At 42.2% G+C, this 27,453-nt stretch overlaps 3 protein-coding genes across 11 annotated transcripts in view; 1 reads left to right on the forward strand and 2 right to left on the reverse strand.

Annotated features, from left to right (window-relative positions):
• The window catches only part of LOC124055443 (lysine-specific demethylase 6A-like), a 28,920-nt gene extending 10,785 nt beyond the window's left edge, over positions 1–18,135 (reverse strand). For 2 of the 4 annotated variants that reach the window (XM_046382302.1, XM_046382301.1), the window contains exons 1-16: positions 17,957–18,135; positions 17,756–17,819; positions 11,652–11,760; positions 11,325–11,374; positions 10,687–10,745; positions 9,051–9,171; positions 8,625–8,679; positions 7,511–7,545; positions 6,494–6,587; positions 6,148–6,274; positions 5,412–5,510; positions 4,937–5,156; positions 3,352–3,489; positions 1,018–1,149; positions 859–930; positions 663–770 (exon numbers count right to left, since the gene is read on the reverse strand). In XM_046382302.1, the coding sequence (XP_046238258.1) occupies positions 663–770; positions 859–930; positions 1,018–1,149; positions 3,352–3,489; positions 4,937–5,156; positions 5,412–5,510; positions 6,148–6,274; positions 6,494–6,587; positions 7,511–7,545; positions 8,625–8,679; positions 9,051–9,171; positions 10,687–10,745; positions 11,325–11,374; positions 11,652–11,760; positions 17,756–17,819; positions 17,957–18,135 (1,662 nt within the window). The remainder of the gene's footprint in view (positions 1–662; positions 771–858; positions 931–1,017; positions 1,150–3,351; positions 3,490–4,936; positions 5,157–5,411; positions 5,511–6,147; positions 6,275–6,493; positions 6,588–7,510; positions 7,546–8,624; positions 8,680–9,050; positions 9,172–10,686; positions 10,746–11,324; positions 11,375–11,651; positions 11,761–17,755; positions 17,820–17,956) is intronic. The other 2 variants (XM_046382304.1, XM_046382303.1) reach the window with 1 other exon arrangement.
• Positions 18,052–22,478, forward strand: LOC124055489 (FUN14 domain-containing protein 1). Of its 4 annotated transcripts, none has more exons than XM_046382393.1 (5): positions 18,052–18,161; positions 19,586–19,751; positions 19,838–19,913; positions 20,477–20,611; positions 21,039–22,478. In XM_046382393.1, the coding sequence occupies exons 1-5, from the start codon at positions 18,134–18,136 to the stop codon at positions 21,114–21,116; spliced, it is 483 nt and encodes a 160-aa protein (XP_046238349.1). In that variant the 5' UTR covers positions 18,052–18,133; the 3' UTR covers positions 21,117–22,478. The 4 variants fall into 4 exon arrangements, with proteins under 4 accessions (XP_046238349.1, XP_046238352.1, XP_046238350.1 ...); XM_046382396.1 differs by having other exon boundaries at positions 20,477–20,605; XM_046382394.1 differs by lacking the exon at positions 18,052–18,161 and adding an exon at positions 18,914–19,058.
• Positions 22,479–22,752: 274 nt separating this feature from the next.
• Positions 22,753–26,212, reverse strand: cenpl (centromere protein L). Of its 3 annotated transcripts, none has more exons than XM_046382368.1 (5): positions 26,059–26,212; positions 25,018–25,192; positions 24,646–24,894; positions 23,585–24,166; positions 22,753–23,467 (listed from the first exon to the last, which is right to left on the reverse strand). In XM_046382368.1, exons 1-5 carry the CDS (start codon positions 26,076–26,078, stop codon positions 23,393–23,395), a joined length of 1,101 nt encoding a protein of 366 aa, XP_046238324.1. In that variant the 5' UTR covers positions 26,079–26,212; the 3' UTR covers positions 22,753–23,392. The 3 variants fall into 3 exon arrangements, with proteins under 3 accessions (XP_046238324.1, XP_046238323.1, XP_046238322.1); XM_046382367.1 differs by having other exon boundaries at positions 24,646–24,897; XM_046382366.1 differs by having other exon boundaries at positions 24,646–24,900.
• Positions 26,213–27,453: the final 1,241 nt, after the last annotated feature.

Here is a 27,453-nt window from a genome sequence, read left to right on the forward strand (position 1 = left end):
AAACTGAATGCTTTTTCCTCTAGGACTTTATTAAAAAATAGGTCATTATAAATAATCAATAATTACTAATAGACTGAAAGACTTTATCCAGTCTGGCCTTAGTCCATCATGACAGGATGAAGAAGTAGCGCCGGTCTGAGGACATATTCTAACCTCGATAGTTGATCATGCTGTCTGTTAGTCAATGAACCCTAAGTGCAACAATGACTGAAGCATTTGGCAAGTGATCATTATCACCACTGCCTGCTCTCGGCAAGAAATGGCGGCTGGCGGCAAAGAAAAGAAATGTTAAAAACAGAAGCAAAGGAAAAGTTAACACTGATGTTGCTTTTGACTGCTGGAGACAGCTCTTGGCAAGAAAGGGGATGTAGTTAGGCTGAACTTGCAACGTTTCCTCTACAGTAGCGATGCTATCAATGCCAATGCTGGATATTTAGTGATGGCTTACTGAATTTTATAACTTTAGTGAGTGCTAATATATTTGCTAGGGATGAAAGACCTATGGGATGGACACTCTGCCTTTGTGGATCAACAGCACATGGGGTACATTTGGAGCCCATCAGCCCAGTGTATGGTGAAGTGTTCATGTTTAATTGAAGTCTAACGTGCAGGGTGTATGAGCCAGGACAGTTTCATTTATTTATTTATTTATTCATTTTTACCTGGTGCTGGTGCTGCTGCATCATGGTGAGCTGAGCCTCCAGCTGCCCCAACATCTGAAGCTGTGGGGGCTTCAGGCTGGCCCGGTTACTCCGCAACTGTTCCAGCAACTGCAGACGAACAGCAGCAGAAGCCGGAGTTCACGTAAAAGCGTAGCGCATAAATAAAATAAAACGTGAGATAAGAGATATTACCGACCTGTAACTTCTGAGGGGAGAGGTACCAGTTGGGAACTGGCTGCTGTGCTGAGTTACTGGCCCATGAATCAGCCTAAAAACACACGGTGAAGATTGACAATATGCATAAGACTGTAAAGAGTATGCAGCACAAATTAAAATGCGTGACTGTTGTGTTTACCTTTGAAGGGCTGGAGGCTCTCCTCCTCTTAGCTGGGCAGGACTGGTCCTCCGCTTGGCCCAGCGAGCCCACGTGAGGGGGCAGAGACTGTCCCGAGCCCCCACCCTCTGCACTATGATTGGGCTTACAAGCCTGGAGGGGAGGGGTTGGCAGGGAGCGCAGGCGGAGGGGAAGCGAAAGAAACGCATCGAGGAGAAGAACAGAGACGTAAATGGAGGGACAAAACAAAAAGGTCATGGAGGAAGGAAGGAGTGAAGCAAATGGAGGACGAAAAAGGAATATGAAAGGAGTGCGGAGAGAAGCGATCGAGCAGCAAATGGGAGAAAACAGATTATGGCGAGAGCAAGGCGTTAAAAGGGTAAAGCGAAGCGAGGGATGGAGAATAAGGAAGAGAGAGAAAAAGAGAGCAATACTGTGATTCTGCGTCTGCGCTTAAACAAACTAGCAGGCCATGTAGAGCAAAACATTCCTGTGTATCTGAGGGTGTTACTTCATAGGGCAACAACAGCCCTGGGGCAGTTCTCCTGAAATACATCACTACTGATTCATGTCAGCCCCTGCAGCACTCAAAATGTCATAAAGACTTCCTTGCAGCAATTTAGTGTGTTCCTTGTTGCACTTTTAGACAAGGCAAAGCAGATGCTTTAAGGAACAGTTCGCTCAAAAAAAGAAAATTTAGGCGTTACCCGCTCACCCCTGTGAAGCTCCAGAAACACTGGGTGGATACTTCACCCGATTTTCCATCAGCAAGGGGTTTGGGTAGACAATGAGTGAATTTTCACTTTTAAGGGAACTGTTCCTTAAACTTAACCTTTAAAGCAAAAGGTTACACCTCTGAGGGAGCCTATGAGCCAGATGTGTCTGCCATGAAATTTCGTTCAACAAAACCCTCACTGTTGGGTTGAAAGAGGACTAACATTTGCTTGCTTTGTTTTGTTGTCGCTGCTTTAAAAAAAAATCTCTAATTGGCCTTGAATGATCATCTACTACACTTCAAGTCCTTTGAAATCTTTTTCATCAAAGAAAATAAACACTAAAGACTCACAATTTAAGCATTTCAAGCAAATATCTTCAGTTTCTCATTTTCAAAAGTTGCCCAAAAGTGGGCTAAAAAAAAAATGCTATAGCACATATTCACCCCATGTATTTTGTTCAAATCATCCTTACTTATCAGGTTGAAGACATGAAGTCACATCTGACCCACTAGAAACTATCCATCCAAAATGCTCCCACACACTGGAATGGGTTTTACATTAAACAAGGAAAAGCTGTTCAATCAACATATTTCAATGCTACAAAAAGTCACAACAATGACCACACACAAACATGAACACTACTCAGCATCTGCTGTATGATGAGCATGAATGAGTTGAGGTGATAATGGAACACTAGGGGGCGTTGCTTGGGCTTCTGTGAACAGCTATGGGACATCTAAGGTCAACTACTGAAGGGGGAGGAAGACGGACAGAGCCAATGGGAAGCCGGGGTATACTCTAAGGCAGCACAACCTCACCGATCACACCAGGGCAGGGTCAAAAGCCAAAAAGGCCTTAAGCATCAATGAGTATGAGAATTATAAACATGGCCACTTGATCTTAGAATTAGAGCATTTTAATCTCTACAGATCTCTCCCAGTCGAAACCAAAGTAGATTAAGAGCAAACAGCAACGTGGTGCATGTTTGACAAGTTTGCCACCTAAAACTGGATTAAATCGACTGAAAGGGGTGGTAAACTGTGAATACCACAACAGAGTAAAAACAGGAGTGACAGAAGGAATGAATTGAATGGCAAAGAGGTGACTAAAGCCTGCACAAGTGCTCTGCTGACTGAGTTTCTGGTTTGCTTGAACTGTAGCATGATGGGTGAAGCCGAGAGACTTTTGTGCTGTGGAGAAGGAAGGGAGTGCAGGAGTGGGTAACACTTGGCTGGACCCCTCATTCAAAACAGATGCCAGAAAGCAACCAAATTACATCTGAAACAGACTTATTTCACTTCTGTTGCAGGGAAACAAAGCGTACGCTTAACGATAAAGTCTGAGCGCGTCAGCATTCATTGTGTAGAGAAGTCGAGAATGCATTCAATCGGATTATTTTTGTGCGTTTCTGGCTTATTCAGACATCTGAGTTTGCACACATTGTGTGGAAAGTGGCACTAAGCTCAAGTGTTACCCATCAGTATTTACAAGAGTGCATGCGCATGTGTTGGCCTGTCTGTGTGTACTGTGTGTTTGAGTGCCTATGTGTCTGAGTGTGCACTCAGTCAAAGGGAGGGAGGGAGGAAAAGGGAGGGAGGGGGGAGGCGGGAGGTGTAAGTTGCTCTATCTGGTCTCTCACCTGCTGTGGTGCACTGCTCAGGCCTCCCTGCCTGGAGGTTAGCTCAGCTGGGATTGGCAGACTCCATGCCTCCTCAATAAGAGGGAGCATTTTACTTTTACCCTGTAGGCTACTGAGCTGGGGGTTACTCAACTGAGCCTAGGGGAATGGAAAACGACGTGAAAAAACAAAAAAAAAAATAATAAAACACAAGGCTTTCTTTTTTTTTTTTTCTTTGCTGTTGTTGTTGTTGAAATAAACGATGAGCTCAAAACAAGGAAATGATCAGCAATGGCAGAAAAAGGTAGAGGTCATAATACAAGTGAAGCCAAGTTGGAAACTGATATGCAAACTTGTGTCTTGGCTGGCTCATACACCTGCATCATGTACAGCATCAACCACACAAGAGGAGGTATTTGGATGACATTCGGCAACAGTAATCCCAAACAGTCACAAGTCCATTAAAGCAAGCCGCTGAGCTTGTCTTAATGCCATGAATTTATGTTAACACAACTGGTGGAAATGCAACATTCCTTCATGCACATGTAAAAGAAAATGACAGTGCTCGGATAAAAATATAGATGAATTAATTAACACATGAGATACAGGGATTGTTAGAACCCCAGGTTGTTGTATCTATGGCGGGGCAACTTTGAGGTACTTCAGCATGATTCGGCTGGTCTGGAAGGATGCATAATCCTTAAGATAAGGGGGCTGCCATGTTTATTCTTCCTCTTCCTTTATATCACACTGCACAGCATACGAAACAAAGGATTTAAGCTCATTTAAGCTTCCAGTGAGGACCAACAGCTACCTATGAGATCCATGGATTTCACTCTATTGTGGACACTGGATTCAAGTTCACATGATATCAGATTTAAAAGTTTCCCTTTTGCCTAACAGGAGACTCTAATCACATCCCTGTGGAATAAGACAGACTTATTCAACACAGTTGTGGCCGCACAGGGATGCTAACAAAGAACAGCACAAGGCAGGAGAGGGCGATGATGGTAGTGAAAAGGAAGCCCCCCTACACCCAAGGAAGGGAATTTTCTTGATGATTTACTTCATCAAGAAAATTCGGTTATAGGAGTTCTGTTTATGTTGTTACTTTGTTATGGCACTCACTGTATGTGCTCAGTGAACGCACCAAACACTATTTGGCGAAACTGATTCAAGTCAGTGAACCCCTGAGCAGCATGAACGAATTGGGATTCGCTTTTTTTTTTTTGGATGGATCTGTATCTGTTATGTAAATCCAGATACATGTGCAGATACGCCACCTGATCTCTGTTAAAACTCTGGAAGTCAATAACGTTGTGACCTTCAAAAATATATGAATAGCAGTCAGCAGCGTCAATTAATGATAAGACCGTGTGTGTGTGTGTGTCAGTAAGCACTTCATGCAGGGCACTTTTGTGAACCACCGATGTTCTTCTCTCCACGTTTTTAAACTAAATATGACAGGACACTGTTGACAGGTTAAATGTCCCTAATACTGCAGGTGCACCACACCTGTCAGAGGACAACTTCCTCTGAATGTTTGTATATTGTTACATTTTCTTCTCATATGCTTCCTGACAGCCTGCTTTCAATGTCCACCCACCTGCAGGCATTTGATGCGGTGGGCGAGCGCTGTGGTGTTGGTGCAGCCCTTGCTGCGTGTGGCATTGATGTAGCACTTGATGGCGTCGTGCGGCTGGTTGCAGGACTCGTACAGCGTGCCCAGATCCATCCAGGCAGCGGCGTGGCTGTGGTCCAGCTGCACGGCACAGATGTAGGCCTGCAGGGCGTCCATGGGCTGGTTCTGCTGCTGGTACAACACCCTGAGGAGGGGAGGTGAGGAGAGAGGAAGAGGTGCAGGGGGAAATCAGACAAAGGTAAGAGGTGCAGAGAGTGATGACAAAGATAAAGAGGACATAAGGATTGATTTGGAAGTAAGAAGAGAAAGTTAAGGATACGGATCAGTCCATTCACATCCCCACAGATGACAAAGGTGGCTTGCATTCACCTTTTTTTCTTTCTTACACTATTAAAAAGACAATGTACCTGCAGCCTTCACCAAGCAAATGGAGCCTTACCCTATAGAGCACCAGGTATCTGCACTGGCCTCTGACTTGTCTATGGATTGCCGATAGGAGATGAAGGCATCCTGGACCTTCCCAATACTTGAGTAGCACCTGCAGGAGACACAGGCCGTCAGGGTTGTGCTACAGACATTGCAATCATTTAAACAGATAAAACCTGTCGAGTAACAAATTAGTAAAGCTCCTACACATTTGCTCCACACTGTTCCAGACCAACATACATAAAAGGAGGGGATGATAACGCCACCAATCTCAATATGAGTCAGGCTAAAATAAAACATGACAATTGATTTGACATTCTGCTCATATGACAAATGACCACAAGTAAAATCACGTTTGTTTAAGCCATACCACACTTGCTCTGCCGAACAGCTGGAATACTCGGAGGATTAAAAATGGATCAAAGATTGTCTATCTTCTCTGGTCAATTAAAAACAGGCCTTGAGCGATCCTGACGCCAGAACCAGGGAAATCAAAACTTCATGTTGTAAGACTATTTTTCAGAAAAAAGAAATATATATAGATATTTCAATTCCTTATGTCAACAGGTAAACTTGTTGCATAAAATTCCAGGCCAATATATTGATTTCATTTTTTGTCACTGACAAATAACCAAATACTTCTTTTAAATGTTACTTTAGTAGTTAGTAGTTTAGTAGTTACTAATACTTCCAGATTACAAAGCTTAATTACACCCACTTCTGATGTCACGCGTGTGAGGGCAACCTACCTGCCAAGGAAGTACCAGGACTGTCCAGAGTTGGGGTCGGCCTCCAGAGATTTCTGCAGACACTGGATGGCATAGCTGTCCCTGCTGGCTCTGTCCCCGAGCTGTTCCACTGTATGATGCATCCAGCCTGGAAAACATCAAATCAACCACTCGGGTTTAGCTCTTAGACAAAGACAGCACAGTTCATTCCCATCCAACTAAATGACATGTAGCGCCAACAATATCTTTCTTGAGACCTTCTTTATTTATTAACTGTTTTGGGCCCAATTCCTTTAATTATCTTTATATTCTTCTACAAATTCCTCCACTCTAAACCTGACACAACTAAACGTGTGCACACACTCACCTAGCTGCTGAAGAGTAGTGGCCTTCACCTGTGCAGGAAGATCCTCCGTCTGCAGGAGGCTCTCATAGGCCTCCTTGGCAGCCCGGTATCTCTTCTGGATATGAGGAGCGGAGGGGCAGCGTGAGGTAGGTGGTGAGTAACAGAGTGAGAATGCGAAGAGAGCAGTGGGTGATGCATGTGTATCATAGTGAGGATAGTGAGAGGGTGGAGAGAGAGAAGAGAACAAAACATAAATTACAAAGGGTGAAGCTGTTTATACCATCAAGGATTCAGCTTCAGTGCCCAACTTTTGCCAGGTCTCCCCCTTTGTCCGTCTCCCCATCTGTCCAACGTGCAGCAGAACAGAACAGGAGTGCTACAGCAATAATCCTGTGCAGCCTCCTCACTCCTCCAAATTTAGTCACACTCTTGCATTCAAAGATTTGATGCTCATTGGCATCACACAAACCTAAGCCCGAGACTTCCACTGCAGTGTCGCGCTATGACACAGCACGGCATAAAACACACAAAAAACAACAACAAAACAAAACAAAAAAGAAACCCATATTAATCGTATGGCAAGAAAAGTGACTACTACTCCCAGAGCTGGCAAGAGCTACTGTACTTCTCTACCGAAACCGGCATAAAGAGAGAGAGACCACCAGCATACAAAAGAGGGGGAGACAGACTTTCTTGTTTCCGTGGCAACCCCGTCGATCGGCTCAGAGTAATCTCCTATCCCCTCCCGCGTGCCACCCACTCAACACACCCTGCTCCCTCCTCAATTTTGTCAGCACTTGATACAAAATACAAAAAAATAAATAAATAAAATAAATAAATTAAAAAGGGCTATCCCCGGCACTCAGATGGTTTTCAGTGTGGCTGCCGGGTTATGAGCCATCGCCTTGACACTGGACATCCAATCAACATGCACCACTCGTTCTGACAATTATAAATGACAGAAACCAAACAAATGTCTCATGTCCTTGGGAGAAAACACAAGTGAGGCACAGGCTAAATAAAAGAGCGAGCACTTACCTGTATCTCATACAAATGAGCAATGTGGAACTGAACTGTAAAAGGAGAAAAAGAGGAAACATGTTAAGCAGAGGTTATATTTAGCATTTAAGAAAGGTTTTCCCACCCCCTCTGAGAGTTAGTCCTCCTTATAGTCTTTTCAAGTCTTTCAAAAGTGGTGCTGGGTTGTCAATAAAGACGTGTCAGAAACCCAAGGTTGCCCGTCTACATTAAGTGTAACAAACCAGATAGGTAGCTGTGCTCCTGGCGGCACCTTCCTTTGTCTGGAGCGCTGCAGTGTCTGATCTAAGCTGCCTGAGTGACTCTCAGCAGATGGAGGGAGGGAGGGAGGAAAAGGGAGGGGGGAGAGAGAGAGAGAGAGAGAGAGAGAGAGAGGAGAGAGAAAGATAGGGAGACAGAGAAAAAGAGAGAGAAGGGGGCTGCCCTTGCTGTGTGTGTGTGTGTGTGTTTAAGAGTGTGTGTTAGTGAGAACAGGAATGAGGGGGGACACAATGAGGCAAAGGCAAACAGCGAGGCCCTGGGCAAAAAATGGATATTGCTGTCGCCAAGGTAACAGGTACAGGGGCGGGAGAGATGAGATGGCAGCGGCATATCAAATAAAGCCAGCGCTGTGCCCAGACTGAACCCCGGCAGCCGAACAAAATCTAACACTCTGTACAGAAGACAGTGAACACAGATGCCTGAAGCTTTCCCATTCAAGGTTACACTGCTGTGAGCAGTGGAGCGCAGGAATGGCTTTTGTGTGGATAATTATACTATAATAACTAGTCCCATGTGATTATGTAATGCATATAAAAAGTACAAAAAAATACATTTCAGTGAAAGCAATTCTATAAAAAGCCTGAAATACAAGAGTATACAGTATTTACAGAATGATAATGTTACACTGCATATTCTTTAGGGCTAAGTAAGTCTACAACTGACAGAGCATCAGTCCAAATTGTTTCACATTGAGGCTGGATGATCTTGAAGGCATCCACAATCTACTTTTCTAAGCTGCAGACAAGAATCCAGAAAGGCTAAGCATGTATTTAGCACACTCATTTAACACATGCATTTTATTCATCGTTTAACAACTACATTAAAATGACAAGTAGGTAAGACAGGAACTTACTTTCAGCTTTGGACAAAGTGCAGGGGTTGGAGTCAATCAAAGCCAGCTGAAAATGCTGTGAGAGAACATGAAAAGAAATGAGTACAAATCATACACACACACACACACACACACAGAATAATCAATTTCCACAGCAAATGCCCATCCATAACACTGCTTTATTTATCACTAGTTTGCAGAAGCCATTTGCTTACTCAATGCGATTGTCACAGTGGGGGCTCCGTAATTTTCCATTCTGTTAAGCTAATACTGATGCATAAAGCTGCTGCAGAAAATAACTCAACACTTCCTATGTGTGCTACCATTATTCATTTTGCTGGTTAGCGAAATCAAACATTACAATTTCACAAATGTTCACTGGTATTAAGTTAACTTCAATCCATGACCACTAACCTGGAATAGGTGTGGACTTCGGGGTGGACTTACCTTTAGGCTTGACTCATAGTCTGTGTTGACCTTGAACATGAGACCCAAGCGTAGGTGGATCTCTTTGGCCCGGGAGAACCCTGGGTCAATGTACAGCACCTCCTGGAATGCTTTAATCGCCCTGTGTGGATGAAAAGGATGAAAACACGTTGAAGAAAAGGAGGCAGAGAAAATATTAAAAACGTTTTTAATAAAACTGGCTTGTTAGATAAGCGCATAATAAATCTGTGTGTGAAGTCTAAATACACTACGACTAAAAAGGAAATGATCTACAGCAAACTGGAACCGAACAGCAGGTGTGATGCAGCATAGTCTGCTGGTGCTCAATCAAGTCACGCTGAATGTGAGCTGTATCGATTAGAATACTAAAGACGTTCCTTGCGCAGCACCTGAGGAATACCTCATTCGCTATTTGTTATGCTGTGTTTGCTGAACAGTCAAATGGCTGCAGATTGTTAGCCGTTACAAGCTTTATTTGCTTATAGTTTTGTGGTTGCTGAAATCTCAATGTGCAACACTTGCTATAAGAGACGTAGCAGGCCCCGTGGATGTTCTCAGCCCTTAGAAAATATTGGATTTACTTCTTAAAGACAATTTGACTGTAATTTGCCTGCAGCCTTGCAGAACGACAGCCGTGTTTGCTGATGCTTGCGGTCTGAGGCTTAAGCTGGCTGATTCTTTTTGGTAATTCAGCCAGAACTGAGTCCTCTCCGGCTGTGCTGTGACCATGGAAACAACATAAGATAGCTTTTTTTTCCCCCCAGCTGGTAACAACAAACAGATAAACATATACAGACCACAGCTGAGGTGTGTGGTCCTGGTCTGGCATAGACAGATGTTCTTCTATGGACCTGCTTTTTCTACTAGTCCATTAAACACTGCATTGCTTGCGTTGTTTAAAGTGTGTGCAGAAGCATTACAAACGCAACTGCTTCATCCGCTGCAATAAAATGCCCTACAGAAGGAGTGATAGTCAGTCCTTTTTTTTCCTATTTGACTGTTGCAGAGATTTGACAAAGAAGAGGCACAACACATTTATTTTGCAACATCGTTCCCTCCTAAATTTATAGTCTTAGTCCAGCAGTATACCCTTCTTCTTTGTGGAAGAAGGGATCTTCAGAAAGCGGACTACGGCGGCGATAACGTCATGATCACTGTCAAACTGGTGACCGTCGAGCTCCTTTCTTCATCTTATGTAGTATGTAATAGGTAATTTTGCTTTGAAATTTAGAAGGAGACCCTCTCTTTTTGGGTACAAGCATGTTTTATCTTGCCTGGTCCTTCTCCTGTTGAGAATTATCCCATTCTGTTGTGTGTTGTCTTGATGCAAATTTGCATCCAAATTGTCATCCAAGTGACAAAAAAAGTATCACCGTCATAATCAATAGAGCATAATATCGCACAGCCACACCTGAGGTTGTTATTGGTCTCTCAGAAAAAAAAAAAATACAAAACACAAACCTGTTCCTTAACACCAAAGACACTCTCCCACTCTAATGATTTCACTGCTTTAAGGTGAAATTGTTTAAGGAGAGTGTCAGGAGAGTGCTTCTTAGAAGACAAGATTTTCCACTTTTAATCACAAATGACTCATTAATGTGTTATGCAAATGACAAAAAAGATAGTTGGTACTCACCACTGAAAGGCATTATAGTGGAAGTAGACCATTCCCAGGCCATACAGAAAGGCAGCATTCTGGGTGGGATGGAGAGCAGTACAAGGTTGTTATGACAAATAGTTAAAATGAAAAAACAATTGTTTGGTGCGGCCGTTAGGAAAGCGCTTTAACATCGCCAGCAAAATCAGCCGAAAGTGTCAGTGTCATCAAATGTCTCTGACACTATATGTTAGATGAGATTAGATTCAACTTTATTGTCATTACACAAGTATAAACACAGGGTAACGAATGTGGCATGCGCCCTTGTAAACAGAAACTACACATACTTGCATAATTTTGCAGCAAACTGGCACAGGTCAGTGATCAGAAAAACCAATAACTAGCCATCATTCTCACCGCAAAGTGTCAATTTCACAGAAAAGAAGCGCTAAATGACTCTGATATGAAACCTGAAACCGCATCGCATGCTGGCATCTAACCCAAACGAGGCTATACACACTTCCTGTGTATTCGTGAGTGAATATGTGAGAAAGACATCAAGGGTGGGGGTATGCGTCTGTGTGCACTGACAGACCATGAGAATATTGCTAACTGAATGAAAAAGCCAGCAAGTAGGGACTTGTATGTGTGTGTGTGTGTGTGTTTGTGTGTCTCACCTTCCAGTAGTCTGACTGTAAACTGTAGTACCTCTGGTATGCCGATAATGCTGTAATTAAAAAGACAGGGAAGGAAAGTTTATTTATGTCACCACAACACCACAGTCGAGAAGAACATGAGCAGTCAGCATTTGTGTTGACCTGGAATCAAGCCAACAGCACGTCTGTAGAAAACTAGCTACACTTGCAAATGCCTGGGGATTAAGGGTTAATCTTTAGAGCGAGGGTAATTATTTAGTAAAGATTTATGAGCTCAGAAATAAATTCTAAGTCAGTGGAAAGAACAACAATCCTGTAAACCACTCGAGTGCAGGACTGGTTACTCACCTTTCGGGTAATCCTCCAAGAGGAGGTTGAAGTGGCCGAGCTGGCAGAATAACTCCGGCTCCACTTTGCCCTCGGCCTTCAGGATGAGCGAATCGTAGCAGCGGACAGCCTGGGGAGGCAAAAACAAATTGGTGGATTGCTGTATTATGCAAAAGGAATAATGTCATGCAGAACTTTTGAAAGTCACAGCACAGCTGACGTCAGTTCTCTAACTCTGGCCAAGACGACTCACATTCCTTTCAGCAGATAAATATCAGCCCCAGAATAACGGTAATTTACTGGAATGAAGTTTGCTGTAGATAAGGACTTGTGCTTAAGGCTTTTTTGGACTTCCATTACAGATCTTCTTGCCCTGATAAAGACACTAAAGAAGCTGCTGCCTGTGTGCTGGATTCTCACTGCAAGATCTCTGGAGTTAAAGGGCTGTGCCAGTGTTTTTATTTTTCTTGTTTTTTTTTTTTTTTACTAAAAAAGGAATAGGCATGAAGCAGTGGGGAATATTGACAGTGTGTGTGGTAAAGGCAACACAAGCACATTTTCTGACAATACTAACACATTAACTGAGCCTCTGTACATCCATGCAACACCATTTATCACAACAGCGAATGCTAAGTTCTAGCTACGCCATTAATCCTCAGGAGGGAAATATCCTGCGCATTTGACTGTTCTCGACTATTTAAAAACATGAGGCACCTACAATGCAGCACTGAGGATTTATATATACTGTATATATATCATTATATATCTATAGATACAGATATATAAATTTTGGGTCTCAGGAGAGTTCAATTCGTTTGTGTGCAAGCACTGAGTCTCTCTCTCTCTCTCTCACACACACACACACACACAAAGCAAGAAGATAAACAGCAACAGTGGCATCTGAAAGCAGCGTACTTGTCGAGGCTGTCAGTTACAATGGTGTCCCAAAGCTGTGGTGGGATTTTGCACTTTTTGGTGTCACTGGCAGCCACAAAAGATAAGGAGACAAACACAGAGACAGTGTCTCTGTCTCTCACTCCCTCTCTCTTCTCTATCTAAGAAGTGTGTATTACTTCAAGGTCACATAAAATCCTCCCAGTTGAAGTTCTAAGTAGAAAAAACAGATAGTGTATTGTGGGGACAGCCAGCATTAACTGTGAGATGGCTCAAATTGTATGTTGGGACAGTTTGGCAGATTGGGGGAAAAGTTAAGAGTCTTGATTAATTTGAAGATAGATGAAAGACTAAGTGGTAGAATGTAACACCTAAAACTGAACCCAGCTAGAGAAGATGCTTCTTTTACCTCAGAAACAGTGTTAGGCAGAGTACAGACTCCAGAGAGCACCCAAATCTGATAACAGTCGAGTTCTTTTTGGCCAGCCATCGAGCTTTGTAGTAATTTTATGTTAAGCAGTGACAGAAACGAAATGTCACCAACTGAATCTTTTCTGAACTGCCGTTTGTTATTACGAGAGGACAGATAGCAGGATAGGATCCTTCTCATCAGAGGTCAGTGAATCTGAATATTTTGCTAATTTTAAACCAAGTGAGCAACCGTACCAGCAACCTGAGGTGGACACACATAGAGTAATATTGGAGCGCAAGACAGAATTGGACTTTGATGGGCTTAATTTTAGCAGACACCTCTGTTAAAACATGCCTGGATCTGCTCAAATTGACATCCTTATTTGGCTATTCTGGCTGTGATTTTGTTTCTAACAAAAGCAGACCAAGCTGTAAAAAGAAATGAAGCACATATTGTCCATGTCACTTTCCACTCCACGGCAAACAAACCTGGAAATGAGCTACTCTGGCACTCAAATTTCTCAAATAAAAGCCAGCTGAGCCGGTCCATAATGCTGAGTACTGTTCTGCAGTTCAAAGCCAAAGACACGCAGCTGCATGAGTGAACTGAGAAATGGCTTCCAAGTTGATACACAAGTGGATCACTCATCTCACAGATTTTATGGAGAGCATTTTTTTTTTTATTTAAAATTCAGGCCCCTTTTCTTTTAAAATCACTTGTAACCTCTGAACACACAGAAACCCTGCTATTTGCCCTTGGTGGGCAGCACTGCAAATGCCAAGAAGAGCTTACATAATCAAATGCATTTATTTTGTTATCAGGAGTCTGAGAAGATAACCTTCTGCCAAGACAACAAGCAGAAACACAAAGCCTGAGAGAAAGAGGGGGGAAAACTCCCAACAGCTGAGAAACCTTAATGAGAAGTGATGGTGTGGTTAAGGACATATGTGCTTTGTCTCAAGGATCTTACAGCAAAAACAAAGTGTAAATCAAATTATCTGTGTAAAAAGGAAAGCTCTTTACTCTTTAGTGTGATGAATGCCCCTCAGAAGCCAGAGCAGGCTGTTCACGTTACACCACAAACAACTGTCAGACAGCGGCCCACTTCATTATCACAGAGGATTTATTTAGGGTTGTCACTTCAACGGGTTTACTACGTAATTTTAACACATCCACAGATTCTAAGTACATCAATATGCGGATAATACAGTAAAAGGACTTTCTGAATGAAGATCGGGAAGAGAGCACTGACAAGCTTAAAATAAGGGCACACGTAGGTCGACATTAAACGGAGGTTGTACCACAATCGCTGCATTTAGAGCACAGACACAATACCAGAGAACAACTCTGTCCTTCTGTGTTTCTCTGCCTGTGCGATTAGCAAGAGACTTGGGGAGCAGAACAAGAGGAGACTGTCCACTGGTTCATTGATCATGAATGATGTTGTTGAAAAATGCTAAAATGGGTCCCAAACACATAAATACTTGATATACGTAAGAGGCCACTAATATACCTGGACAGCAAACCCAGGAAAGTCTACGTGTGACAAAAACATGATGTGCTTGTGTGAATGTATGGGGAAACCCTGGAGTCCATTACATTAGTAGAAGGCCATCAACAATAGGTATCCTTCCTCAGCCAGGCAGGCAAAGTCATACTTGGGAGTCAGGCATGGAGCCTCAACACCATCTGCATACTTCTATATTCCGTGGACGATTTTGAATATTTCTCAATTCATAAATTAACTGAACAAATAATCAGCTCATTAATCAATTATCAAAGCAGTTGTTAGATGCAGCCCTGTAGAATACAACTTGGCCTGCTGTTCAACATACAAACATACCGTGCCAAATAGTCATCTTGTGTGGTTGATAACTTTCTATAATTTGTGTGCATATGCTAGTGACTCGAATATGTTAAATGGCTGTATGCAACTAGTATTACTTCAGTAACACTTTCTTAATCCCCGCGGGAAAAAAACTGTCCCCTGCAGATGACTGATCTGAACTATTTTGGAGCAGAGGACAGCGACAGCTCGGCCAGTGCCTTAGTCAAGGGCAATGAAAGAGCAGTCCTGAGAAAGCCCCTGCCAATGCAGGGAGAACATGCTCAGGGCACCAACAACACCATCCCTATGACTAAACCTGAAAATAATTACCAATCTGTTACATGTAGAAAGTAAAAACAAGAGGATACTCAGGGTCGAAGCTTATCTTCTGTCTAGTTATTCTAAGATTATGTCATTACCACCTAGTTACTGATGGTGATACAGTGACCTAGTTCTGTCACAAAAGTTGAACCCATGGTCATCTGCGTGTAGACAGAGCAACAGTGCAGCAATGCGGCCACTGCAAAGTGCCAGACAGAGTGGTCGCTCAGAACACATCAAGCCATTACATTTTTTTTAAATAAATATGACAACTGAATCACTTCATGTGACTTCAGTGTTTTTATTCTCGGTAAACTCAAATACAGACTAACACTGGATTCAGATGTAGAGGAGGTTAACTGCTTGTGAGGCCACATTTCATGTGTCCAATGAAAGTATGGAATCTTTACACAAGCAAAGAGCTTATTAAAGCGTGCATGGGGTGCTTTCTGTTTCTAAAGACACCCACAACTAATGGTTTCCTTGCCTCTGGGGCAAAACAGAAGGCACAAATTACACAGTGATATAGTTAACATGAGCTATCGACCTAACAGTCAGCAATTTACATATTGTCTCAAACTGTGCCCTGTATAATTTGATGGTCTAGTAACAGCAATGCAGCTGTACCATTGCCATTTTCCCTTGTGTCTGCCGCTGACAGTGGATCCTACATATTTCCCTCGTAACACCTGGACTCTGAGTATTAGGTCCGCAACTAACAATAATTTGCATTATCAATCAATGTGCAGATTATTTTCACAAATGATCAAAGAATCATTTAGTCTTTACAAGCCAAAAAAGGCTTTTTTAAAATTCAACAACAGACTGCAATAACCTACAAGCAAAGACAGCTAAGGTTGTGAGTTAGCTGGACTGTGCAAATGCCCCCAGGACATGAAGGTGTTTTTGTACCAGGTCGTTCGAGAGTAGGTCTGTAAGAGGACAGTCTGGCAACAGACGCTGACTATGGGGCAACATCTGGCTTATGACAATGTCAAACGTTAACTGCCACTATAGCCAGCATTTGTCATTGTGCAAGGTACAAACTAACCTGTGCCTTCACTACAAGTGACACGCAAATGTTTGCATTTACATGCCCTACTGATATCACACCTATTCAATGGGGTACATGAAAAAAAACCCAGACATTTTACATGACAGCTGGGCTGTTTCAAATGGAAAGATTTATGGTGGCATTATCAAACAAAGCATATATAACATTTTCAAACTTAAATAAGACAAACTGACCAATGCATTATTAAAAGTAATCTGTTGACGAGCTTGCTCTACTTAGAATATAAGAACTGTACAGACAAATTCAAATTTAAAACATCGATTGTATTGCACAATGTGTATATTCTCTAGCAAGTACAGCACACCAATGCTTTCTGCTGCTTGTGTGACGCTAATGCTAGATAAGTAGCTACACTTCCTAGGTATCCCACACCACCTAGCGAGCGGATTCGTGGATGGCCCCTCAAACAGGCTGTCACAAGCACCATCTTCTCTATATCATCCAAATTCTCTGTCGGGGGGGCTTTGCTTTTTCTCTTGCCCAGCAGTGTGTTACGTACAGGTAGACTGTGCGTTTCACACGTAGCTTTCTAGTCCGAGAGCACATGCAGAGCCAAACAGGGGCAAAGAAAACTGTAAACAAAGGACTCTGACACCACCTAGGTCAGCCAGAGGAACACATCTTTACACAGAGCCAAGACCCGAGGGGAAACTTCGGACACAGCAGAGCAACACACAAACGATCATGAGAAATATATTCATATAAAATTGGTTATATATCGGTGTCACTCCGCCATGTCCCGCCATCTTGGACAGGCAGCCAGCCATTAACGTTACTTGTAACGTTTGTCAACTCGTCCACACTGACTCCAAACGCAAAACGACCCGAACACGTCCCGAAGTTCGGCCATATAGCCATGCAAGGCCACAAAAACAAACTAAAAGCGTGTGGCTAAGACTCTAACGTTAGATCAATGCACATGTACCAGCTAACCTTACCAAATAACGTAAATGGGAAGACTGCATTTGGTGCACCCCGAAGGGCTACAACGTTAACGTTACTTCCACCAACGTAATAACAGCTGTAGCCAGATAAGGATAGTTGTGTGTTTAAGGTCATATGTAGGTGTGTCAAGCCTGCAATAAAAGAGTGTCACAAGAACAAAACTTTCCTCACTAAAGTGCAATGTTTCTAGTCGTAAATGTGCAACATAAAGCCGTGACGACGTTGTGTTACTGGTAGTACAATTGCAGGTACACAAGGATAGGCTGTATAGAATAACGTTAGCTAAGCAGCTAATAGGGAAGGGCGGCTGCTTAACACACATTAACATATGTTTGAGTTAAACTAGTTCAATCTTGAGAGCCATAGCTAGTTGGCTAACAGTTATCATGGTCAGCGACACCGTCAAGCCGCAGGTGCAGGGTCGCTGTTCATCGGATGAGAGTAGCTAGCTAGCAAGCTAGCTGGCTGGCTAAGAGAGGGGCTGCGGCTAGCTGGCCTTGGTCTCCTCAGCGAGTGGGCCACTTGCATTCTGACTGGCTTTCTGCTTTGAAAGCAAATTAATCGTCGTGCATGACAGTTAAGATGTCTGAGTGAGTCCAGCTGATCAGGGTGCTGCCTGGGTGTAAAATACCCCCAGTTAGATTTGCTACCTTCATCAACAGGGCCTTCGTTCTGGCGCCATCTTCATGAAGCTTCTGAAATCCAAACAGTGAGCTGCAAGCAAGAAGACAACATAGGCGGCTCAGAATCACTTGCAGAGCGGCTCAGAAATATTTTCGACGTGCACGGAAAGAAAACAATTAATTTTCAAGCTGTGCGTGTGTGTGAGTGCACGGGTCTACTATTCCGACCTGTCGATCCCGACCAAACTGTCCCTCTCCTGGGCTGTCAGTGTCGGAAAGTCCTCCTCTGTTTCACTCGCTTTTCCCGCCGCCATTTTCTTTCCCTCATCACCACCAGAAGAAGCCGAGCCTAGACTCCGAGCAGCAGCGCAGGCAGCAACGGCGACAGACACACCGCACGATTGCATGGAAAATCGCGACGCGGGGACAAACGGTTTGCTCCGCCGAATCAAAAAAGAAAAACTGAAGAAAACAAAATGATCAAAAACTTTTTTCCAGGATGAAAAGATGCGATTCGATATAGTAAATCCTTTCGGGGGGGACAGAAGCGCTCTCCGGGTAGCTCCTCAAACGTCACATTTTTCATCACAAAGTGATATTGTGCCGCTGCATGAATGCGAATACCTGAATACAAAATCTAAGATGTGAGTATTTGACAATAAAATGCGTTTCGACCGCGAAGATAAAGTTGTTATAATTGTGTCACCCAAGCGAACCCACGCGCCGCTCTAGCCACGCCCTCTCCTCCATCTTCAGCCAATAGTAGCGCCCGCATCCCACCATATGACTTCCCTGCTCTATCGTTCTTTTATCTCAAAATTTCATATCCCTCTGCAAAACACTCATATTTTAAACAACGATTATTCTGGAAGCATCCTCTAAAACACGTACTCTCCAAACGTGTCTGACACCCATATAAATTGAAGTAAATAAGCTTTCTTTCCCTGGCAAATGCAATAATTTCCACATGTTACAATGTAATATTGTATTTAGTAATATTTTGACACTTGGGTATCGGTTGTCGTTTTCCTTTCCAGACTGGTTAAACGATGACTGCAATGCATCATACGTCCCGAGCCTTTCACATCACGTAACCTCCGTTTGCAATTTCTAAAATTCCATCTTAATTTTACGATATCTTCCCCATATGAAGAAAAAATGTGCAGCATTTTAATAAAACGTTGTTAAATCGCTGAACCTAATCAAAGCATTTTAACTTACGTGGCAAAGCATCATAATGTGGGCGTGGTTTAGTATTGTCAACATCCATGTCAACATCCTGGTGACATAACTAGTTACTTCAAAATGGCGACGGTGGACCACAGGGAAGGTTAGTGATTTTGTTTGTTAGGATAGGGCGTCATTATTCTAATCAATATTGGAATTTAGAAAGGTTCCCTCACACGATAATGAGATTGAATACTGTTTTTACCTCGACGCTCGGAAGAATCTGCAAAGGAAGCCTTAAACGAGCACGACATTTAAGTGGAAGCCATTTGACGCTAGCCTGCTAATATTAGCTTATCGACTCGTTAGCATAGAATAAACCAGAAACCTTCGCAGCCTGTGGTCGCTGAACAGCCTTCACAGTTAGCTTAATAGATTTGCAGGTTCACGTTTACTTTCAGGTAAAATGCAAGGCGCTGTCAATAGCTGAATTTCGTGAAACATGTTTATCCTTACTATAAGTGGTTGTACGCCTTCACCAATGTTTGAGATGGAACCCAGTTGGAGTGAGGTATAGTGTCATTTAGTGTGCAAATCAACCGCTTACTTTTCCTTATTCCGAAGGACTGGAGCTATAATATCGAAAGTATTGTAATTTTTTTTACTTTATCTTTTATATGCTTGTCTCAGACCAGGAAGACCCAGAGAGTGAAGATGAGGTTTATGAGGTTGTGGATCTGACAGAATATGCCCGGAGGCACCAGTGGTGGAGTAGGGTGTTTGGGAACAACTCCGGCCCGATTGCTGAGAAGTATTCCGTGGCTACTCAGCTCATGATGGGAGGGGTGACTGGATGGTAAGGCATGCTCACGGGTCACACCTGTAACCAAAGATTCAAATACTGTCCATCAGCTGGAATTGACGGCCTGTCGACACGTACAGGTGTGCTGGTTACCTCTTCCAGAGAGTTGGGAAGATTGCTGCTACTGCTGTTGGTGGTGGGTTTCTTCTTTTACAGGCAAGTACCGTAACAGTGTGTTAACGCACCTTGAGCAAATATATAGAGCGTTAACCATTTATATACTGGCTTTACATGTATGTTTTGTGAGTCCCATTTTGCCAGTTTCACTGACTAGTGAGAATGACAGCTGTACAGCACGATGCTCAGCTGGTCTCCTTTCTTCAGCTGAAAGATTAGCGTTGTGAGTCAGCCAGCTGTAGATAGATGCAAGCCATCTGGATGCTTATTAGATGCTGCAATGCTATCAGCACATTATTCCATTTAAAAGCATTCTTGTAACACTTGTACAAGTAGATCACCCCAGAGACTTGACTTGATTCACAAGCTGAACACATTAAACTAGTTCGTACAAAATGCTAAAAATGTGCTTTGAACTTAACAGTTTTCTGTCAGACATTGATACAATACAGCACAGAAAAAAATCGGATAAAAGCAGACAAGGAGATAGTGGCTCAGTGCAACAGAATGTTATTTAAATGTGTAAATGTATTAAGCACTGTTAAATATGCCAAATTGTCTGCTTAGAATCAGTGCTGAATATCACCCTGTCGCTCCAACAGATTGCCAATCATAGTGGCTACGTGAAGGTGGACTGGAAGAAGGTGGAGAAGGATGTGAACAAAGCAAAGAAGCACCTAAAAAAGAAGGCGAACAAAGCAGCCCCTGAAATAAACACATTCATTGAGGAGGTAAAGGTACCTGTAACAAAGCTTGCTCTTTGTTTCATGCTTTTTGCTTATGTCAATTATCTAATGAATCTTATAATTATTAAAATGTTGCTAAAATTCTAATTGCTGAAGTTGCAAGGTTTCAACATACCTCTGTCATGTCTTTAATTAGAATTAAATGTATGTGTTTTTCTTTGATGTCCTGGGTTTCTTTATCTGCAAGCCAACAGTGCCATCTAGTGTACATTTAGTTGGTACTACACCCATTCTCTGTGACAAACAGGCACAAGTGATGGTAGATAAATACATTTTGTCACCATCTTTAGGTGATGGAGTAACTTTGCATTTTCTATTTCCAGACCATGCTGACACAAAACAGTCAAACACAACACAGTACGCTGCTTTTAAGCTCTCATCCACTCATTCTCCATCTCCTCCTCACCCTCCTATTCAGGCTACAGACTTCATCAAAAGGAACATCGTCTTGTCCAGCGGGTTCGTCGGTGGCTTCTTTCTGGGTTTGGCCTCCTAAAGATGCCGCACAATCTGCAGCCTCCACCTACTGTGAACTGCATCACTACATAGGTCACTTTCCTCTTTGTTGTTTACCTCTCGACTCCATGTGTGCATTGATACACCTTTTAATGAACTTTATGGCAGGGGGGTGGTTTATGTTTAACATTAAAGCATGATCTGTTGTGACAGTGGTATTAACTGTGTAACTACCCCCCTGTTTTAAATAACTCCTAGCTAATTATATCCCTTTGGGAGTGCTCATACTGAAGTGTGTGTGGTGGCTCAGTCGGGAGTTTGGATTATACTGTGAAGACTTTTTTTCTGCGGGTCCTGTAATGGAGCTTTGCCATACTGCTGAATATGTCAGGCTGCCACAAACCAGCACCGATTCCTCATTGCTTTTTCAAGACTTATCTTAGTCTAGATCCATCCTCGTTATCTATTGCCTGATTGTTAGACATTGGCATGTGTGGGTGCCTCTTAAATATACAGCCAACCCCTTCTCAAAGCTGTAAATACCCACACAAGAGTAAATATTATATAAACAACATGGAAGGCAGCAGAGTGGGAAGCTGACACCATCCCCCAGTCTAGTGTTAGGAGGTATTTTTTATGTAGCTGTGAAGTTTGGCGAGCTTATGTGCCACTTAAGCATGTAAGTGGCCCAGTTTTTAAACTTTGTCGCACTGACTGGGGGCAGGTTAAACAAATGTATTTTCCCACTCTGAGAGGAGATGTAATTGATATACGACACATATCATGAGCTTAGTTTACAGCTAAGTGTTACATGCATGAATATTCATCACTTCATGCTGACAACAAGGAGTATTAATTTCACATCCTTTATTCCCCATAATCCTCAGCTCTGTAATGCCCTTTAATGACAGGATGAGCTGTACCCTAATTACCACCATCAACAAGCTAAAACACCCAAAGAGACACCATTCCTGTCATTAAAGAGCATAATGGGGCAGCGATTGTGACTCCTAACGCCCTCGCTATTGTCATTATGCATTTAGTCGTGTCAGTGTAGCAATAACACAACAGCGATGCTGCCGAGTCGTGTCCGCACATTATACAGGACATCCACATAAAGGAGTCCACTTAAGTTGATCACAAGTTGCTTATTTAAATGTATTTTTTTTTTCTTTGCCTTTTTCTACCAGTGCAATATACAGTGACGTTTCAGGTGTAAGTTTTTGTTTTTGAAGAGTTTGTTGCATCTACAACTGGCATTTTGTATGCTCAGATTCTCTCCTCATTTTTGTTATTTTGTTATCTTGAGCAGTATGAATTTGGTTGGGTGTCTGTTTTAAAATAAAAGTTGCCTGATTATGTTTTCAATAATAATAAAAATTTAAAAAAATCTGTTGATGCACCTGTATGTCCAGTGATATATTTGCACTCTTTTGCAGCTGGAGTTGGGGAGGGAGTGTGGCACCATCTGGCCATTTAACAAGCATGTCAAATTGGATGGTGGAAAGAGACTGTAATTAATGTAGCGTTAATTAAAGTTGATTAGCAGAAATTTTAACAGTTGTAATGATAGATCTATTAATTCTGCAGGCGAAAATATTCTAAATATCTTTGGATTTTGAAGCGTTAATCAGACAAAACAGGCAGTTTGAAGACATCATCCTGGAACCATGGTAAGCATTTCTGACATTTTATTTACAGAGCTATTAATTGATAAGTAAAACAATTAATTGCAACACTAAATGAATATAAAGCCTAGATGAAAGGACACCCAATGGAAATATCTTTGTGTTATTGGCCAGTCAGCTGTTGCAATAAGATAAATACACCACAAATTACATAAAAGACCCAAACCCTGCTTGCATGAGACTCATTATTTTAAGTCTTTTGAAACTGAATTTAAATCATGCTTGAAACTGTTCACCAACACACTGCTTCCTTTTTCCTTTTATTTAAAACTGTAAATGTCAAAAATGTAGAAACCGCTGGACGAGAATATAAACAAGTAGTATTTACAAGAGAGAATGGAACCTGATATGTTTTCCTCAATAGTCGCCCATAATTACAGCCACAAGGGTTCCTGCATTTATATGCTGGAATGTAACTCTGTTGTACCTTTGTTAAAGAAAAGATTGCAGAAGACAACTTTTCATTTCATGTTTCATGTGAAAGAATTTTAAAAAAATCCAAAAAAGCAAAAAAAAAAAAAAAATCATAACTGCATATCCAGTTTCTCCGGGCCTTTTTTTCCCAAATGAATGCTGCTGTTGTAATGTTGTATTTCCTTGGTGCTGTAAAAAGTCTTTTTTATGGCACTCAGATGGGCATTTTGAGGAGGGCACATTCTGTCAGCAGCGTCAGGGTGGCGATCATGTATCTGCTGCTGGAGATCTGGAACACAAGGAAACATTAATGCAACAGTTAGACTTTGCTGTGTGGGTGCTGACTCAGAAAAAAAAATAAAAAACCTTTGTTCTTATGAGAGCAGCCCTTTCTGTTGGACGGTACCTTGATCCTGCCGGCGTACTTGGCTGAGCCCAGTGCTGTGGTGACTTGGTTCAGGCTTCCCGCTGACAGATCCAACCTGAAGTGTCTGTAGAAGTGGCTCTTCAATGCATGGATGAACCTCATCACCTCCTCAATATCAATACTACTCTCTCCCTCCATCTCCTCCCCTCCTTTATCTTCCTCCTGTGGACCATTTCTCACACTGCCCCACAGCTCTGATGCATCTTGGGGGTCAACTGTGTAGGTCACTTGCAGCGGTGGCACAGCTGGAATTGTCCAAGTCATTTTGAGGTGCTGGATGCTGGACTCGGCATGGCAGTTGGTCCACAAGGCCACCAGCCACTGCAGGCTGGTGTGGCTGATCTCCAGGTGGCCAAAGCAGCAGTCGAAGGTCTGCTGGAACCAGGATTTGACCACATTAGTGAGAGCCTCAGCCCCACTGCTGCCAAAGAGGGGCAGGCAGACAAAGTCCTTTGGAAGCGAGCGCAGGTATTCAGGGTTGCCGTTGATGCAGGTCAGCCAGCCGCTCCATATTGGCCTCTGAGGCTCATCCTGCCTGGCAAACAAAGGCTTTGAATGGATCTGTGGTGGGAAAAGAGAACGGTTAGAGAGTCTCACAGTGAGCTCTTCCTTGAGATAGTCCATGTTTCTTATATGGACTCATATAGGCTGGAAGAATAAACGTGATCCTTCTCAAATGTAGACAAGTGTAAAGTGTCGAACCTATGCATTACACCCAGTGCTTAATGCTTGCTAATTCTTACCCTCAAGTATTTGTTCAAAAAAATAACATTCATTTTAAAGGCCACAGCAGCTTAATTTGTAGATAATATTTTCGCCAGTTTCAAAGCACCACTTTCTTCGCTTTTTTCTCTAAATGAAGATTTTGCAAATATTTTTAGAATTCATCCTAAAAAGGTTTTACAACGTTCTGCTGGGAATCTTGGCCTAATGACATATTGTACATGTGCACAACATTTTCAGGCCACATCACCGAAGGTAAAGAGAAACCCCATTATACTGAACAGCTTCACTCTGCCTCTATAGAATCCTGTGCTTACCTGTATGAGGACTGTCTCAGCATCTTCGTCCGTCTCAACCAGCCCCTGCACCACAGAGAAGGAGACTCTGAAGCTGCTCTGTGGTCCTTCCACTTCCACTGCCAAACCTTGTTGCTTCTCTGCAGCAATGAATGCTGAGAGCTGCCTGGAGTAGCGCTTCAGCTGAGTGTGTCTAAACTGGTAGAGAGGAGTAACGTACGACAGCTGCCACTCGGTTTTCACCAGCAAGGCCAGTTGCTCTGGATTCACCTTCTCCTTTGACAAGGAAAAGAGAAGATAGGATAGAGATGACCATGTAATGCTATTCATTGCATATGTTTATTGGCATAAAGCTGATTAAAAGATGGTGTGCAGTGGCCTGGATTGACTCACAGTAATATTGCGTGACTTTGGAGGCCTTCTGCTGGTGTTGAGCCTCCGTGCTGTCAAAGCTGGAGTTAAGCCAAGTCGTGAAGCAGCACCTAAGCAGCTGCGGTATGACAGCCGGTAACTCTTACTTTTGCTCCTCCTCTGAACCACAACACTGTTGGAGGGGGTCCTTATGGCACTGGAATACATCAAATAATTGTTCCAGTTAGTAACACAGATAGTCACTTCAGTGCTCTTTGTAGGACAAAACCGTGGTGCAAATAATCGAGATCATGTTGACAGTAACACCCTCTCCTAAAGTTGTAAGTTGTATAGACCATGTTCTCCATCATAAATTTACACACTTTTATAGCCACCTATGAGCCCACACAAGGGGTTATTTATGATAAAGATTTTACAGATTTTAGGTAGAGTATTATTTAAAGATCGGTTGCTTTTAATGAATACTTTTTATAATCAGCAGCTTCGGGCATACACAAAGTAAAGGTCTGCTAAGGCTACTGCTTTCTCATGTTTAAAGTGATGTTCACAATAATATCGCTTTAGAGAAACCACTGTCCTGGTACTGTACATGCACTCCTTCCATGTTTCAAACGAGACCTCAGCTAAAAGCGCACTTTGCCTGTAGAACTGACTTCAAAGAAACATCAGTGCAAATTCCCTTCGATTTGTTTACTTCCTTTACTACCATTGACCATGAGAATCAGACAAAACAAAACATATATATATAGAATTTTGATTTAGCAAAGTGCTCCTTCGGGCATATGATAGTTGCCGAATCGAGAAGTGGAAACCAGAGATTCGTAACAAGTCTTGTATATCACTGTATCAGGTAGTTACACTGTGTGAAGAGCAAGCAACTTTAAACCACTCGCTAACTGAATGTTATTTGGCCTGACAGTCCCTCATACGGACGAGAACGGCAAGAACGCAGCATGGAGAAGCCGTAATACACTGCTGACAAAATTGTGCTGTTTTTGTTGTTGCGAAGGTAAATACGCTGTAGAAAATTGTATTTCATTTACGAAATAAACAAACATCTACCTGCTATGCTGCCGCTCCATATCTGTCGTACGGAATGAAGCAGAATGAAACCGGAAACAAATTTGAACATCGCGCTTTCCCAGGAGTCTGCGCAGTAAGAATCAGCCAATCACATCAATCCAAACAGGAAGTGCCCCCCTCCTCCTTCTTCCTCTTCTTCTTCTTCTTCTTTAAAAACAGTAAAATACATTTAAAATGTAAATTCAAAGTTAAATACAGGAAAAGTGACAAAGATTGACCAATTAATAAGCACACAAATAATAAAATAAAACAATATATGATTATTATTGATGATGGAAAAGGCAATCTGATTTTATGTAAATTATTTTGTTACTACAGCATTCCTTAAACAATCAAGACACCCCAAAATTTATCACTGTTTAATAAATCAAATACTATTTGCTCTGTTGCATTTCATTCATTGTCAACCTTGTGCATTTTTCAATATTGTGAAATGGATAAATCTTTTGCTGTGTCAGAGAATGGACAACTTGTCCAAGTCAACACTATTTTAGTCTGTCACATTTCTGACCTTAGGCAAAATGGGGAAATAATTAAATAAAAGTTATTGGTATTTACCATAAGGTTAAAAAATGTGTCTGTCAAATTAAATGTCAACTTTTTCTGCGCTGTTGCCCTTGTTTTGTTTTTTATTAGTGTCTTCCTAGGATGTAGCCGGGGTCCTCTATTTCAAATTATATCTCAACATCAGTAAATAGGGCATTTATATTTTAGTATTATACAGTAGGTTCATTGTTGATAAATCTTTAAGAGTATGGAAAATGAGTGAGTGTTTTGTAGCAGAACAGCAGAGTTTAAGGTTTAACCATTAGAAATTGCAACTAGCTTTAGACGCAAAGAAAAGAGGAAAACAACGAACAAAAGAAAAGTTGAAGATGTAAAAAATCACATTCCTCAAATGTGCAGATATATATGTGAACTCACCTTCCAGGACAAACATCTGATGTTAGTATGTTACAATTATGGTTCTGGTTTTGCTGAAGATAAGGATGAGGGTTATGGGTGTAGATTTGGGTAAGAGGTGTGGTTAGATGTGAAGTGGTTATGGTTAAGGTTAATGGGTAAATTTCCCATGTGTAAATGCAATGCAACACTCGCTGCCAGTTTCACAAGCAACCACCAAAACCATTCCCCTCCTTGTTACCATGGAAACTGTGCTCTTTCCTTTTTTTCCCTCACGTATAGCGTTTCCCGTTTTCTTTCTCTTTCTATTTTCTTTCTCTCTTTTTTAAGCACCTATTTCCAGACTCCAGATTTATTGTTTCTGGTTTTCCATTTTCCAACACCATGTGAGCTCATGTGCATGTGCTTGTGCTAATGCATACATATGGTTTTTCAGATACCTGTGTATTAAATGGAGGACTGTTCAATAGC

The sequence above is a fragment of the Scatophagus argus genome, chromosome 24 (assembly GCF_020382885.2).
Source record: "Scatophagus argus isolate fScaArg1 chromosome 24, fScaArg1.pri, whole genome shotgun sequence".
Lineage (NCBI taxonomy): Eukaryota > Metazoa > Chordata > Actinopteri > Scatophagidae > Scatophagus > Scatophagus argus.